The sequence below is a fragment of the Carcharodon carcharias genome, chromosome 16 (genome assembly GCF_017639515.1).
Source record: "Carcharodon carcharias isolate sCarCar2 chromosome 16, sCarCar2.pri, whole genome shotgun sequence".
Classification (NCBI taxonomy): Eukaryota; Metazoa; Chordata; class Chondrichthyes; order Lamniformes; family Lamnidae; genus Carcharodon; species Carcharodon carcharias.
In genome coordinates, this window is record NC_054482.1 from 113,739,693 (window position 1) to 113,754,458 (window position 14,766).

At 45.9% G+C, this 14,766-nt stretch overlaps 1 protein-coding gene across 1 annotated transcript in view; it reads right to left on the reverse strand.

Moving 5' to 3' along the window:
• The window catches only part of LOC121288984 (di-N-acetylchitobiase-like), a 28,160-nt gene extending 14,038 nt beyond the window's left edge, over window positions 1-14,122 (reverse strand). Inside the window, exons 1-4 of the mRNA XM_041207844.1 lie at window positions 13,979-14,122; window positions 7,602-7,697; window positions 181-352; window positions 7-103 (exon numbers count right to left, since the gene is read on the reverse strand). Coding sequence (XP_041063778.1) covers window positions 7-103; window positions 181-352; window positions 7,602-7,697; window positions 13,979-14,122 — 509 coding nt within the window. The remainder of the gene's footprint in view (window positions 1-6; window positions 104-180; window positions 353-7,601; window positions 7,698-13,978) is intronic.
• Between the last annotated feature and the right edge of the window lie 644 nt (window positions 14,123-14,766).

The following is a 14,766-nucleotide window of genomic DNA, read 5'->3' on the forward strand; positions in this document are numbered from 1 at the left end:
CCTTACCTCAAAAAGTGCTTGCATTCATAGTTGTTACCAAACCATGGAACTCCCAGTATGAGCTTTCTGGGATCAACACCTAGACTGATATATCCCGAGAGGCCTAAATGGACAAAATATTTCAATTAATACTCATAGAGAGCAGGCAGACTCTTATCCAGAAAGTCACCTTGCACATACCTGATAAAACTTTCTGATAGGGAGCACTTGATTTTGCAAAACATTCACCCCATCCTTGACGCCACATATCAAAGGACATGACAAGGAGAAAATCACAGGCTTCTGCAACCTCTGCATAATTATAGCAACGGCCACTCTCGCAACTAGGAGACCAAGGTACGCCCAATGAGACCTAAGGAACAAAGAGTATCAAGAAGTTGATTTTAACTCACACTTTATGTTGTATAAAGCTAGTGGTTATACGTTTTTATAACAAGCCCTCACCTGTGCACAGTTCATGGCAGCTGTGACTTTAACAAGGGGGAGGTTCTACAGTGGTATGGATATATAGAACAGAGCACAATAAAGTTGGGGAAAAATAGTGAGTTTTAACTTATAACATCCTGTGGTCTATCGTAAATAATTCAAATGAATATTCTACTGAAATTGACACTTTGGCCGGGATTTTCCGTGTCCAGTGGCATGAGTGAACAATGTGGCGCGATCGCTTTCATAATGGCGTGAAACCAGTTCACGAACGTCCGCTCAGCCTGCTGACGGCAGGCTGAGTTCCCTGCCATTGGGCATCGGGTTCCCCATTGTAATACATCAGCATATCATTATCGGACCAGCCCACCCGAAAACACGCCAACATGTCTCACAACAGCACATAAGCGATGCATACCTGGCGAGCAGCACTTCGCTCGGGACTTCGAGGTTTGTTTGCCTACCTTGCTTCGGGAAGCACTCACAGTCATCAGTGCCAGGCTTCACAGACAGGGTAGGTCTCTACTTACCAGGTCAGCTTTTCAATGGCTGCAGAGCTAGGACTTGCTTGGTGAAGAGGGAGAAGCAGCCTCAGGTGAACGAAGAGGCTGCAGGACAAGGGCTGTACTGGGGAAGGAGGGTAACCCAGGGTGTGTGTGGGGATATATGTTGATCTCTGAAAGTAGCCTCAAGATTGTGATTCGTGTGGAGGCAGACTCCAGAGGAGATGAGGACAGATGGAGATATGAGGGTGTGTGTGAGAGAGTTGGTGGTAATGACCCTTGAGCTGGCAGTGAGTGAGATGCTAGTGAGTGTGTGATTGGCTTGAGTGTGTAAGTTTAGAGCAATGAGATGGCTGCCTTATCCTGGCTAGATGGATGAGATCATTCATCCTCCATCTGTATTGGATGGCCAACCTCTTTTGTGCAGCAGTGGCACTGACCACCACTGCCATCGCCTACCAAGCCAAAGTGGTAATGTAGCTGCCCCTCCTGCGGCTAGAGCGGGGGTAGAGGACACCACAGTGGCCTCCATGCATCCAAAGCGTGTTCGAGGGCTGTAGTCTTCTTGCCTTTCGAGGCCATGTCTACTTTGCTGCAGTTCGGGACTAGAAACACTGAGCGGGGCTGAACATTAAATATGGCACCTGGCGCAATGAAGGGGTGAGGTGGTGACATGGCAGGCGAATCAGCGCCTGTTTACCATGGAAATGGCGTGTTTCCTGGGAATGCATAAATAATGTGGCGGGTTTAGGATAAGATGGCGTGAAAAGCCACCATCGCGACTGGCAGGTAAACACAATTCCGCCTGTTGTTGCACACTTTAGTTACACTTCCCCAACAAAGACAGCAGCAAAGAGAATGGTATCACAATATGATCAGCTCTTACAATATACTACATTCACTCCCCGCTTAAAAAAGAAAACAGAAATAACCACTGCAATATATGAGTTAATGTAACTTCAACTTGTCATTTTCAGAAGAAACAATGATTATTTCAAACTTTAATTTCTGTATCTTGTGTTTTGAGTACCATTTTCAAACATAAACTATTTAACTACACTTCTTCAAGTATTTCAAATACACCATTTAGTTTAATGGCCTTTTTTCAACAAACCAAAATAATAAAAATAACTTAGCCTCTCTTGGAATGGGAAGTAAGCTTATACTTCCAATTTTCCAATTCCTCTTTAACTTCTTGCTTATTCCTTTCTGTATATATTGAATTGGCCTATATGATTTCCTTCTCTTTCTGTCTGGGTATCTTCTTCCATTTCCATTTCCATAAGCTTGACTCTGCTCTTTCTACGCCTCTGACTATGTCAACCCTGAACTTTGACTACCAAGCCACTTTTGGTTAGGACGCTGGCATAGAATGATTAATCTTGATTCCTGGCTTCCTTCACTCCAGCAGTGGATTCTGTGATATCAGGAAACTTTTAGTTTCTTTGTGACTTGCACTTTCTTTCTAACTTTCCCTTTGGACTGTAGGAGAAGTTTGGCTATAGGTCGGTTATCAAGCTCTCCTCTCATTGGATTTCCTCTTTTAAGCAAATAACCCACACGACACTGAAGGAGTCTCTCTCCAAACTTCACTGGATATGTGAATGTGCCTAGTCTCTTTACAGCAACAGCAAACATATACTTACATCTCCTTACATCTCTCAGCATGAGCTGATCCATGCTGAGCTCTTTAAGTTTCACGTCTCATAGAATCGTCTAAAGTTTATAGCACAGAAGGAGGTCTGCAGCATCGTATCTGCAGCAGTCAAAAGATGAGCCATCCAGCCCAACCCCAGCATTTGGACCTGCAAGTGATGCCGCTTCAGGTGCACATGTGGGCACCTTTTCAATGAGATGAGGTTTCCTGCCTCCACCACCCTATCAGGCAATGAGTTCCAGACCCTTACCAACCTCTTCTTCACTTTGTCTTGCTTTTCTCATATTTCGCTACTGATGTCAGGTTTAAGTAAGCTAATCCTTGTCCTAGGAGTGTGTTTAAACACTAACTCAGAAGGTGAACAACCTCTCGTAGGGCTGAATTTTCCCAGAATTGCACTAAGTGCTGTAGCAGGTGGGTAAAATGGAGTCCTAGCTGCCGATGAAAATGGCGGGTTTTTACGCCATATCTTCCCGAGCCGGCCTCATTATATATTCACTCCCGTGAAACATGGCGTTTCCACACCAGGCGGGCTCTCATTCGCCTGCTCGCCATCACCCCATCTTTAAAAGGCAACCCCCAGCAAAGCTCTCATCGCCACCAGCTCACCACGGCTGCCTGGGAGACACGGCCAGCAAAAGAATAAAGACTGCAGACCCCCACTTCAATAATGGGTTCCTTGAGCGACTGCTGGATGCCGTGGGGGGTCCGCCGGGATGTGCTCGACCCCCACTCTGGACGCCGGATGGGTAGCAATGTCACCAACCCGGCTTGGGAGGCGGTGGCAGCGGTGGTCAGTGGCAAAGCCCTTCAGAAGAGGACAGCCAACCAGTGCCGCACAAGCATGAATGAGCCCCTCTGTTCTCCCAACTCACACACTGACAAACCCATCACACACCCACAGGGCCTTCACTCACTGCCAGTGCAAGGGACATCACCATTCACTCTCTCTCACACACATTGTCATTGTCCTCCCATCCATGGGACCACTCACCACCCACACAGGCCAGCTCGCAGACAGGTGGAGGGACGCCGGAAATCAAAGTTCTGACAGACTTTGAAAACAGAGCCATCCAGCTGGCCAGCGATGACCAGGACCGGTCCTGTACTGACAGTGAGCTCGGCGCTGCTCTACCAGGTGAGGATCCAACAGTGCAACATCCATCAGATAAACATGCTGTAAGTGATGTGTCCCCTTTCACAGGACACTGCCATGTACTAATTATCTCCCCTTGCTTTTGCAGGCACATCTGGGAAGCAGCAGACCGAGTCCATGACCCAGGGCCTCCAACCAAGCTCTAAAGAAACCTCTGAGGAAGAATCTGAAGGCACCCTCCCTGAAGTCCCGTCACAGCGCTCACCCACACCCTCCACCCAGTGCAGAGACACACACCTCGGTGGGACCTAGCTTTAGAATAGCCTCGGGATCACGATCTGGTGAACACATTGCACTTTCTGATCCACAGCAGGCAGAGGAAGGGACTTCCCAGGTCCCTGGCACTTAGAGGATTGTTGGAAGCTAGAACGTTGCTGAGTCCGTGTTAGATGACTTGGTCATGCCACAGTTGCTGGAGCTGCAAAGGCAAGCTAGGGAATATCAGGAAGTCCGCTGCACTCCTCAGATTGCAAGGCATGATGGAGGAGCCTGTGGCTCCTTGTTCTGATGAGCAGCGTTCTTGTCACTCAGATGTGAAACCTTTCTGCACAAGATAAAGGCAGGTGTCTCAGTCCAGGACCTCTTCCCTGTGTCTGTGCAACCTTCAGACCAAAGTGATGGTCCAGCCTCACACTCCCTGGAAACATTACTGCTGCCTGCACCTTGGTGGTGCTGGTCCTTGCTGCCAGAATGTAGCGGGCAGGTGCCACAGAATTCTCTCATTCTCACTGTGTGCTTTCAGCACCTTTAAAGTGGGGCTGGCCCCCATCACACCAGCATCTGTGACCAGTGATGCTGCGCTCCAGCTCCTGAAGGGCTGAGGTGCTGAAGGCAGACACAGCATCAGATGCGTCTAAAGTTTCATGGCTGCATCTCTGAGATGGCCCTGATCAGAGTGCAAGTGAGCTGCCCTTGGCCAGACAGGAGTCAGATATTCTCAGGAGCCATGTGAAGATCTATGGAGTGTCCTCAATGCATGTTGTCATCATCCTCCTGCAATCGAGCGACTATTAGGGCCCCCACTGCATCTCCATGACAGAAGCATTATCACAGCAGGTACTGACGCTGCCATAAGCTAGGCTGGAGTCAAACATTCACAACTGCGATGTGAGGATCTATGAAGACACCTCACTGCATTTCGTCATCTTCCTCCATAAATCTGGCAGCTATGAGGGCCTCCCGAGTGTGCCTGCCTTGTTTAGCCACTGCAAAAGCCTCATCCCCATCATCATCCCCTTCACATTGCCCCTTCACCCTCATCCCTGTGGGCATCCTCATCGGAGGAGACGTGCAGCTCCTCCATCTCCTCCTCAGCCAGCTCGTCCCTCCGTTGGAGTTCCCAGTTGTGGAGCAGTGGACACAGTGGGCACAGAAAATTCAGCCCAAGGTGTTGCTCCTTTAAGGCAGAGATGCAGAGAAATTTTTCTGATGTCAAATATTATCATTCAGTTCTCCTCTTAGCACTGCCTCAATGGTAGATGCAATCTTATTGATCGCTGCTGTCCGAAACTGAAACTGAAATTGGCCATGTTGTTACGTGCTTTATGTACACCTCCCGAACAGAGAGGGCAGTATCACAATGCAATGTCATAAACACAATGTTTGTAAGATTGTTATGCTTTGGGACTGTCTCTTTAACTTAAAGTAAGATGGAGGAATGAAGGGACATCATGTGACCCACTCTGAATTCTGCCTGACCACAAGACTGAGTGTCTTGGTTGCTAAAGGGGAGAAGAGTTGGATTTTTTGGGAGGAAGGTGTTCACACCTGTAGACAATAGTAAGAACAGTGGAACATTTCCACAGGACTTACAGGCTGCTGCAGATGTTTGCCCCTTTATGGACACCACGACTTGGAAATATATCACCATTCCTTCACTGTCACTGGGTCAAAATCCTTGAACTCCCTCCCCAACAGCACTGTGGCTGTACCTACGCCGCATGGACTGCAGCGGTTCAAGAGCGCAGCTCAATACCACCTTCTCGAGGGCAATTAGGGATGGGCAACAAATACTGGCCTAGCCAGCGACGCCCACATCCCATGAATGAATAATAAAATAACCAGAGACACAGACTTAAGAGAATTGTCGAAACAACAAGAAATAAGATGAGAAGAGTTTTTTCTTAATTGAATCTGGGTGTCCTTGTACACCAGTCAATAGGCAGGTGCAGCAAGCAATTAGAAAGGCAAATGGTATGTTGGCCTTCATTGCAAGAGGATTTGAGTTCAGAAGTAGGGATGACTTATTGCAGCTATACAAGGCCTTGTTGAGACTACACCTGGAGTATTGTGTACAGTTTTGGTCTCCCTACCCAATAAAGGATATACTTGCCATAGAGGGAGTGCAGTAAAGGTTCACTAGGCTGATACCGGGGATGGCAGGACTGTCATATGAGGAGAGATTGGTTCAACTGGGCCTGTATTCACTAGAGTTTAGAAGAATGAGAGGGGATCTGATTGAAACATGTAAAATTCTAACAGGGCTAGACAGACTGGATGCAGGGAGGATGTTTCCCCTGGTTGGAGAGTCTAGAACCAGAATCACAGAATCACACAGTGCAGAAGATGCCCTTCGGTCCATCGAGTCTGCACTGACACGTGAGAAACACCTGACCTACCTGCCTAATCCCATTTACCAGCACTTGGCCCATAGCCTTGAATGTTATGACATGCCAAGTGCTCATCCAGGTACTTTTTAAAGGATGTGAGGCAACCCTCCTCCACCACCCTCCCAGGCAGTGCATTCCAGACCGTCACCACCCTCTGGGTAAAAAAGTTTTTCCTCACATCCCCCCTAAACCTCCTGCCCCTCACCTTGAACTTATGCCCCCTTGTGACTGACCCTTCAACTAAGGGGTACAGCTGCTCCCTATCCACCCTGTCCATGCCCCTCATTAACCTTGTACACCTCCATCAGGTCACCCCTCAGTCTTCTCTGCTCCAACCCAAGTCTATCCAAACTTTCTTCATAATTTAAATGCTTCATCCCAGGCAACATCCTGGTAAATCTCCTCTGCACTCCCTCCAGTGCAATCACATCCTTCCTATAATGTGGCCAGGGCCCCATAGTCTCAGGACACGGCGCAGGCCATTTAGGACTGAGATGAGGAAAAAGTTCTTCACTCAGGGTGGTCAACCTGTGGAATTCTCTACCACAGAAGGCTGTGGAGGCTGGGTCACTGAGTATATTCAAGAAAGAAATTGTTAATTTTTAGATATTACTGACATCAAAGTGTATGGAGACAAAGTGGGAATATGGCATTGAGATAGAGGATCAGCCATGATCATATTGAATGACGGACTAGACTTGAAGGGCCGAATGGCCTACTCCTGCTCCTAGTTTCTATGGTGATCTGAAATGCACTGCGTGAACGATTGTTCGAAGCAGATTCAATAGCAACTTTCTCAAGGCTCATTGGGAGTTGGATAAACACATAGAACAAATGAGATTTTTTGGCTCTGGGGAAAGAGCTGGGGAATGAAGCTAATTGGGTAATTCTTTCAAAGACCAGGCACAGACAGGATGGGTTGAAATCCTTCTGTGCTGTATCATTCTTAAACTTATTGAAAGTTACAGTTTGAACCATTGCCATCCCTGGAAGCTGGGTTTCAATTCACTTTCTAATTCTGGACTACAAGTGCTGCATCACCAATTCTGCTGCATATTCACTTTAAGCTGATTCAGACTAGAATGTCGAGGCTTAGCTGTGCTACAAGCAGCCTTGTAACAAGGTGATGCACCATCAAAAAGCAGCAAGAAATCATTTCAATTTACTTATCCAGAAAATATCCATTATTTTATAATTAAGTAGAAATTAAATTGAATGTTTGTAATTCTTTTAACAAATTGTTCTTTTACCTGGGATCCAGGTATTTCACGGTGAAAGACTTGTGCAATTTCTATGAGTAGCTGAGGTAGGTTCTTCAAAGTTTCAAGTTTATCATTAAACGTTTTCTGAAATTCCAAATTGATTCCATCCAGAAAATTGTCTTTTGCTCTGTTCACCAGCCCCTTCAATCAGGTTTGTCTCTGAGCGCTGGCTACAGCATCATGTTTACCTATGTTTTCTGTTAAATGTTGAACAACAACTTAGATTCTCCAGCATTATTTGCTCGACATAGGGTCCCAAAACACTTGACAGAACAAAACTGTCAACATTATGTAGCAAAGAAAAGGGAGCTTTATCTGGAGCCTGGAAACTTGGTACAGAGAGCACGAGGGAGAGAGCAGTAAAGCAACATACAGAGCATGAGAGGGAGAGAGCAGTGAGGTTTCACAAAGAGGCCATAGAGGGAGAGAGCAGTGAGGCTTCACAGAGAGGCACGAGAGAGAAAGAGCAGCGAGACTTCATAAAGAACATGAGAGGGACAGAGCAGTGAGACTTCATAACGAACACGAGAGGGAGAGCAGCGAGACTTCATAAATAACATGAGAGGGAGAGAGCAGCGAGACTGTATAAAGAGGCGCGAGAGGGAGAAAGCAGTGAGGCTTCATAAAGAAAATAAGAGGGAGAGAGCAGCGAGACATCATAATGAACACGAGAAGGAGAGAGCAGTGAGACTTTAGGTAGAGGCGAGAGGCAAGAGGGAGAGAGCAGTGAGACTTCATGTAGAGGCGAGAGGGAGAAAACAGTGAGACTTCATAAAGAAAATAAGAGGGAGAGAGCAGCGAGACATCATAATGAACATGAGAGGGAGAGAACAGCGAGACTTCAAACCGAACACGAGCGGGAGAGGGCAGTGAGACTTCATGCAGAGGCGAGAGGGAGTAAACAGTGAGACTTCATAAAGAAAATAAGAGGGAGAGAGCAGCGAGACATCATAATGAACATGAGAGGGAGAGAGCAGCGAGACTTCAAACCGAACATGAGCGGGAGAGAGCAGCGAGACTTCAAAACGAACATGAGAGGGAGAGAGCACCGAGACTTCATAGAGAGGTGAGAGAGAGAAAGCAGTGAGACTTCATAAAGAGCATGAGAGGGAGAGAGCAGCGAGACTTCATATAGAGCGTGAGAGGAAGAGAGCAGCGAGACTTCATAAAGTGCATGCGGGAGAGAGCAGTGAGACTTCATAAAGAGGCGAGAGGAAGAGAACAGCGAGACTTCATAAAGAGCGTGAGAGGGAGAGAGCAGCAAGACTTCATAAGAAATGAGAGAGGGAGAGAGCAGTGAGACTTTATAGAGAATGAAGCTGGGCAAATAATAATGGGGAACCAGGAAATGGCAGAGGATTTCCATAAATACTGTGCATCAGTCTTCATGGTAGAAGACACTAAAAGCATCACCAAAATACTAAATAATCAAGGTGTATAAGCAGGGAGGAAATAAATACAATAAGTATCACTAGAGAAAAAGTACTGGGGAAACTAATGGGGCTAAAGGCCGATAAGTCCCCTGGACCTGATGGTTTGTAAGCTAGGATATTAAAGGAAGTAGCTACAGGTTTTATTAATAGGGGCATTGAGTACGAGAATAAGGAGAGTTTGTATAAGACACTAGTTAGGCCTCATCTGGCGTACTGTGTCCAGTTCCAGGCACCATACTTGAAGAAGGATGTGAAGGCATTGGAGAAACTGTAGAGGAGATTCACAAGAATGATTCCAAGGATAAACAACTGTAACTATGAGGATAGATTGGAGAGGTTGGGACTGTTTTCCTTGGAGAAAAGAAGGCTGAGAGGAGACTGGATAGAGGTATTCAAGATCCTGAGAGGTATGGACAAGGTAAATAGTGAGAAACTGTTCCCTCTCAAGAGTACAACAAGAACTAAAGGGCACAGATTCAAAAGAACGGGCAAAAGGAGCAGAAGTGATGTGAGGAAAAATCTTTTCATCCAGAGGGTAGTCGGAGCCTGGAAAGAATTTCCTGAGAGGGTGGTGGAGGCATGTTCAATTGAGGCATTCAAAAGGGAATTCAGTTGCTACTTGAAATGAGGGAATGTGCAAGGTTACTAGGATAAGGCAGGGGACTGGGACTAGATGGAATGCTCTTACAGAATGCTCTTTTAGACTTGATGGGCTGAATGGCCTCCTGCACTGTAAAGACTCTCTGATTTACACAGTATCTGTCACATCCTCAGGATGTTCTCAAGTGCTTCCTATCCAATAAATTATTTTTGAAGTGTAATCACTGTAATTTTCTAAGCTGATGCGATGGTTAATTTGCCCCCAGCGAGGTCCCATAAATAGGAAATTAATAAGTGACCTGTTGCTATTTTAATGGTTTTGGCTGCAGGATGAATATTGCCCAGGAGACCATGAGAACTCCTGTTCTTCTTCAGATTGTGCCAGTGTGGCCTTCTATATCCACCTGAACTGGCCAGTGGAACCATTGTTCAATGTCTCATCAGAGTCACACCACCTCTGGCAGTGCAGCACTCCCTCAATATAGCCCCTACATGTCAATTGCTGGAGTAAGTCCGAAACCTTCAGAACCAGAGAAGAAGATAGGTGGGTGGATGGAGGCACGGATGGATGGAGGGATGGACGGAAGGATGGACAGATGGAGAGACGGACGGGTATGGCTCCCACTAAGCCAAGCAGAAATGAGAGAAGTGACCACTTGACCAAATGTAGGGTCAAGGTGCCCCAGCAAAATTAATGCCAATGTGAATCAGATGGAAAAATCTCCATTGGTTGAATTATACAGAGCTCAGTAGATAATGGTTCCGATTGTGGAGGCCAATTATCTCAGCTCCAAGAGTTCCTCAGTGTAGTATCCTAGGTCCAACCACCTTCAGCTGCTTCATCAATGTGTTTTCCTCCCACCCCCACCACATCCAACATACCGCCCACCTAACCCTCGCTCTGCCCCACCTCCCAATAAGGTCAGAAGTGGGAATGTTCACTGATGTTTCACAATGATCAGTATCATTCACTCAGACACTGAAGCAGTCCTTGCCCACGTGCAGCAAGTCCCAAACAATGGAGTAATCAAACAACCAAATATATTGAGGGAGTTATATTGCTATATTGAGGAAGTGCTGCTTTACCAGAGGTGGTGTGACTCTGATGAGACATTAAACAATGGTTCCACTGGCCAGTTCAGGTGGATATAGAAGGCCACACTGGCACAATTTGAAGAAGAGCAGTTCTCATGTTCTCCTGGGCAAAGTTCACCATATATACACACCATTAAAATAGCAACTAGTCATTTATTAATCTTCTAATTATGAGACCTTATTGGGAAACCAAAACAACCAAACAACTAACCAAGCAACATTCAGGCTCAGGCTGATAAATGACAAGTAACATCCGCACCACATAAATACCAGGCAATAACCATTTGCAGCAAGACAGAGTCTATCCATCCCCTCCCGACATTCAAGGGCCTTATGATCTCTGAATCTCCCACCATCAGCATCCTGAGGGTTACCACCAACCAGAACCTTAACTGGAAGAGAGTAAGTCAGAAGCTGGGAATTCTATGGTAAGTAACTCATCTCCTGACTCCGTAAAGCTTGTTGACCATTCACAAGGCACAAGTCAGGAGTATGATGAAATGCTCTCCACTTGCCTAGATGAGTGCAGCTCCAACAACACTCAAGAAGCTCAACACCATCCAGGGCAAAGCAGCCGCTTGATTAGCACCCACCTAGCACCTTAAACATTCACTCCCTCCACCACTGATGCACAGTGGCTGCAATGTATACCATCTACAAGATGAACTGCAGCCATTCACCAAACATCTTTCAGCAGCACCTTCCATTTCAAAGAACAAGGGAAACAGATGTATAGGAAGACAAACATCTTTAAAATGCCTCCCCCCTCGGCCCCCCAAACCACCTACCATCCTGACATGGAACTATATCACCACTGTAGCTGGGTCAAAATTCTGGATCTTCCTACTGTAACACCACAGTGGGTGTACCTACACCACATGGACAGCAGCTTTTCAAGAAAGTGACTCACCATCATCTGTTCAAGGGCCTTGTCAGTGATGCTCACATCTTAAGAACTGCCCTGTTAATCCTTCAATAGGACTCTGTGCTTAATGTGGCCGATGACTGCGATTTCTACACTCCTATCATCAAATGGAAGGTGCAGCTGACTTGTTAATTGTTTTCTTCAACTATTTCCCAGTGCCACTACTTCCCCCTCAGTAACAGCAAGCTTTGATTTATAAAGCAAGTGTTTCTAAAATAAAATGCAGCCTCTCAACAAGACATCATTGACTGTTCTTCACCCCACTCCCCTAATACTGCCAAATCCTAGCAACCTCAGCCATCTCCAGAATCCTCCTGAATTTTACATTCTCCCATCCCATAATTATTCTCCCTGCCACTCACGGCTCCTGTGGCACCATCTCAGTGCTCGCAAGCCTAGCAAAGGCCTTCAGGATTTAGAGGTGAAACATAGGAAAGGCAATGTCACTTGTCAAACTCCCAGCAAATGGACAAGTGTCCTCCTGAGGTAAAGTATGGATATAATTTGTGGGAAAGGGCGTTCAGATGTAATTCAGTCCTCCTTGTGAAATAGTGCAAATCGTCATTTTTTTACATAATTGATACTTTGAACTAATATTAATTTATGGTTAAATCACAATTTAAACTGGGAGATGCAAACTCGAGATGTTCCAGTGGCCCCACTGATGGGCAAATCCTCATTACTGTGCAGCAAGTTTCAGAGGCAGTTCCCATTATAAATGTGGACAACGACGGACACAATGATTTATATTTATATAACCCAACAAATTCCCCCAAGACCCTACAAAGCAGCATCAGAGGAAATTAGAAATGGAAAAAGTTGCCATCAAAGTGTGAAAAACTTGACCAACAGGAAGTAGGGTTTGAAGACAAGAGGTGTGTTTAGATGAAGTTATTTCTAAAGACATTACAAAAGGAATGTAGAATTATTAGCAATGGTTGTAATGGAGCTGCAGAGGAATAGCAACACGGTGATGTCAACAATAGAAATATCGTAAAATTACATAAAAGATACAGCACACAGACAGGCCATTCAGCCCAACCAGTCCTTGCCAGCAACTATGCACTGTTCGAGTCTCAAGACTGTTCCAAATAATGGAACAAGCATGTTCCATTATTTCTCAATAATACATCTTGTGTTAGAGGTTGAAACACATTTGTCTGATCTGTTATAAAATTACTTATCTTTTGTGACAACTGGAATACCGTTTTGATGGGTAAAGCAAAATAAGCCTGGGCCAACCGGTCTATTGACCACAACTGTCGTCATCTTAGATCAGTCATACTGTTTCCAATCCAATCCTCCACGATCAAAGACAAGGACCTAGTACACAAGTAAAACTGTCAGCTGCAGTAATAACGGACATAAACTGACATTTAAAAATCCATATTTCCTATCAATATAATTGTCCCCAGGTTACGTCATCAGGAAAGAATAATGAAGACATCTAGCCTGCAGGTTATATAGCTGGAGATCTTGTTGCTGCCACACTGCCCACTTAGCAACATTACTCTGAAGGACATACTAACCTCACCAACTACACAACAGTTACAGTCATTTCATATCTACGTTTGTTGAAAGATCTGCTAAGTTGTATCCAGTTTAATCATGAGCATGATCCCAGTTATACAATCACTGAGGACAAATTACAATTTTATTACATATGATCCCAGGAATTTTAACTGGGGTTTTGGGGGACCAATATTCTGTGAAAAGTGCAAACCTTAACCATGGTATTAGGCTGTCAGAGTGAGATCACACATCAGTTAAGATTCTGCACATCAGACAAACATTTGAAAAGAAACATTTTATCGCTGCTGCACTTGTCCAAATATCTTTGCACTGCTCAATATTACAGCTGTCCTATTTTCCACAGGCTGTAACTATACCAAGATTAACACTTTAGCATCTCAATAATAATCTGAGCTGCTCCTTGTGCCTCTGCACTCGCTTCACTTGTTCCCCCCCCGACCCGGGTTCACCCCCTCAGCCTGTCCCTGATACTGGGCTAGAGGCACGGAGCCCTCTCCAGCCTGGATCTCCCCGGGAGCGCAGGCTGGAGCCTGGCCACTGAACTCTCTTCCCCAACCCCAACCCAGCCCAATCCCGGGGCTAAAAAGAACATGGTAAAGAGGACAATCTCTCCGAACTTGGACAACAGTGCGGCTGACAGGAGCTGAACCACATGAGGAAAGACACGAGCTCACATCCCAATTCCCCATTCCAAGTGTTGCTGCTCAATACAATTCAAAAGATAACTTCAAACAAACCAACTCTTTTCCCGAGGGGATTGAATGGTCTGGGACACCCACCTCCACTTGGAACTGATGGTCTGCGGGTAAGGGCGCGCAAAGACTCGGATTTCTACACCAGCCTGCGGGTTTGTGCCCGGAGCCTCCGCCGATCCACAGCGCCAGCCCCGCCAGAACCTGCGCCAATGCCAAACTCCAGCGCATCGTCTCCGCCGGAGATGAAGATCTATCAGACACAGCGAGATCGTTTCTTTATATTGACCCTCCTGTGAGAGATGACGCCACCTCCTGGGTCCCTCTATCTTGGTTTGTGTGATCACAGGGAAATGTTGATGCAAACTTCATCCTTGGAAATGTAACTTTGTAGAGAATTCTCTTTCTCCCGTCACTCCTTGTTCTAGGGAAAATTATCCGTTAACCTCTGCAGCATTTCCTCCCAATCCTGACCAACTTTCATTGCCGAATGTCTCTCTCGTTGCCTCTTTGTGTGGAACCTTGGTGAGGCTGCACTTGGAGTATTGTGTAGAGTTTTGGTAGGCCATTTATGACTGAGATGAGGAGGAATTTCTTCACTCAGGGGGTGGTGAACCTGTGGAGGCCCAGGCATTGAGTATGTTCAAGACAGAGATCGATAGATTTCTAGATAGTAAAGACATCATTGGATATGGGGATAGTGTGGGCAATGGCACTGAGTCAGAATGATCAAGTTGGATGGCAGAGCAGGCTCAAGGTGCTGAATGGCATACACCTGCTTCTATTTCCTATGTTCGTCATTGAAATCTCCACCTCTCTTTAACTCCATGTTATGTACATAATTCATCCCTAAGCCTTTCTCCTCCTTTCTCCCT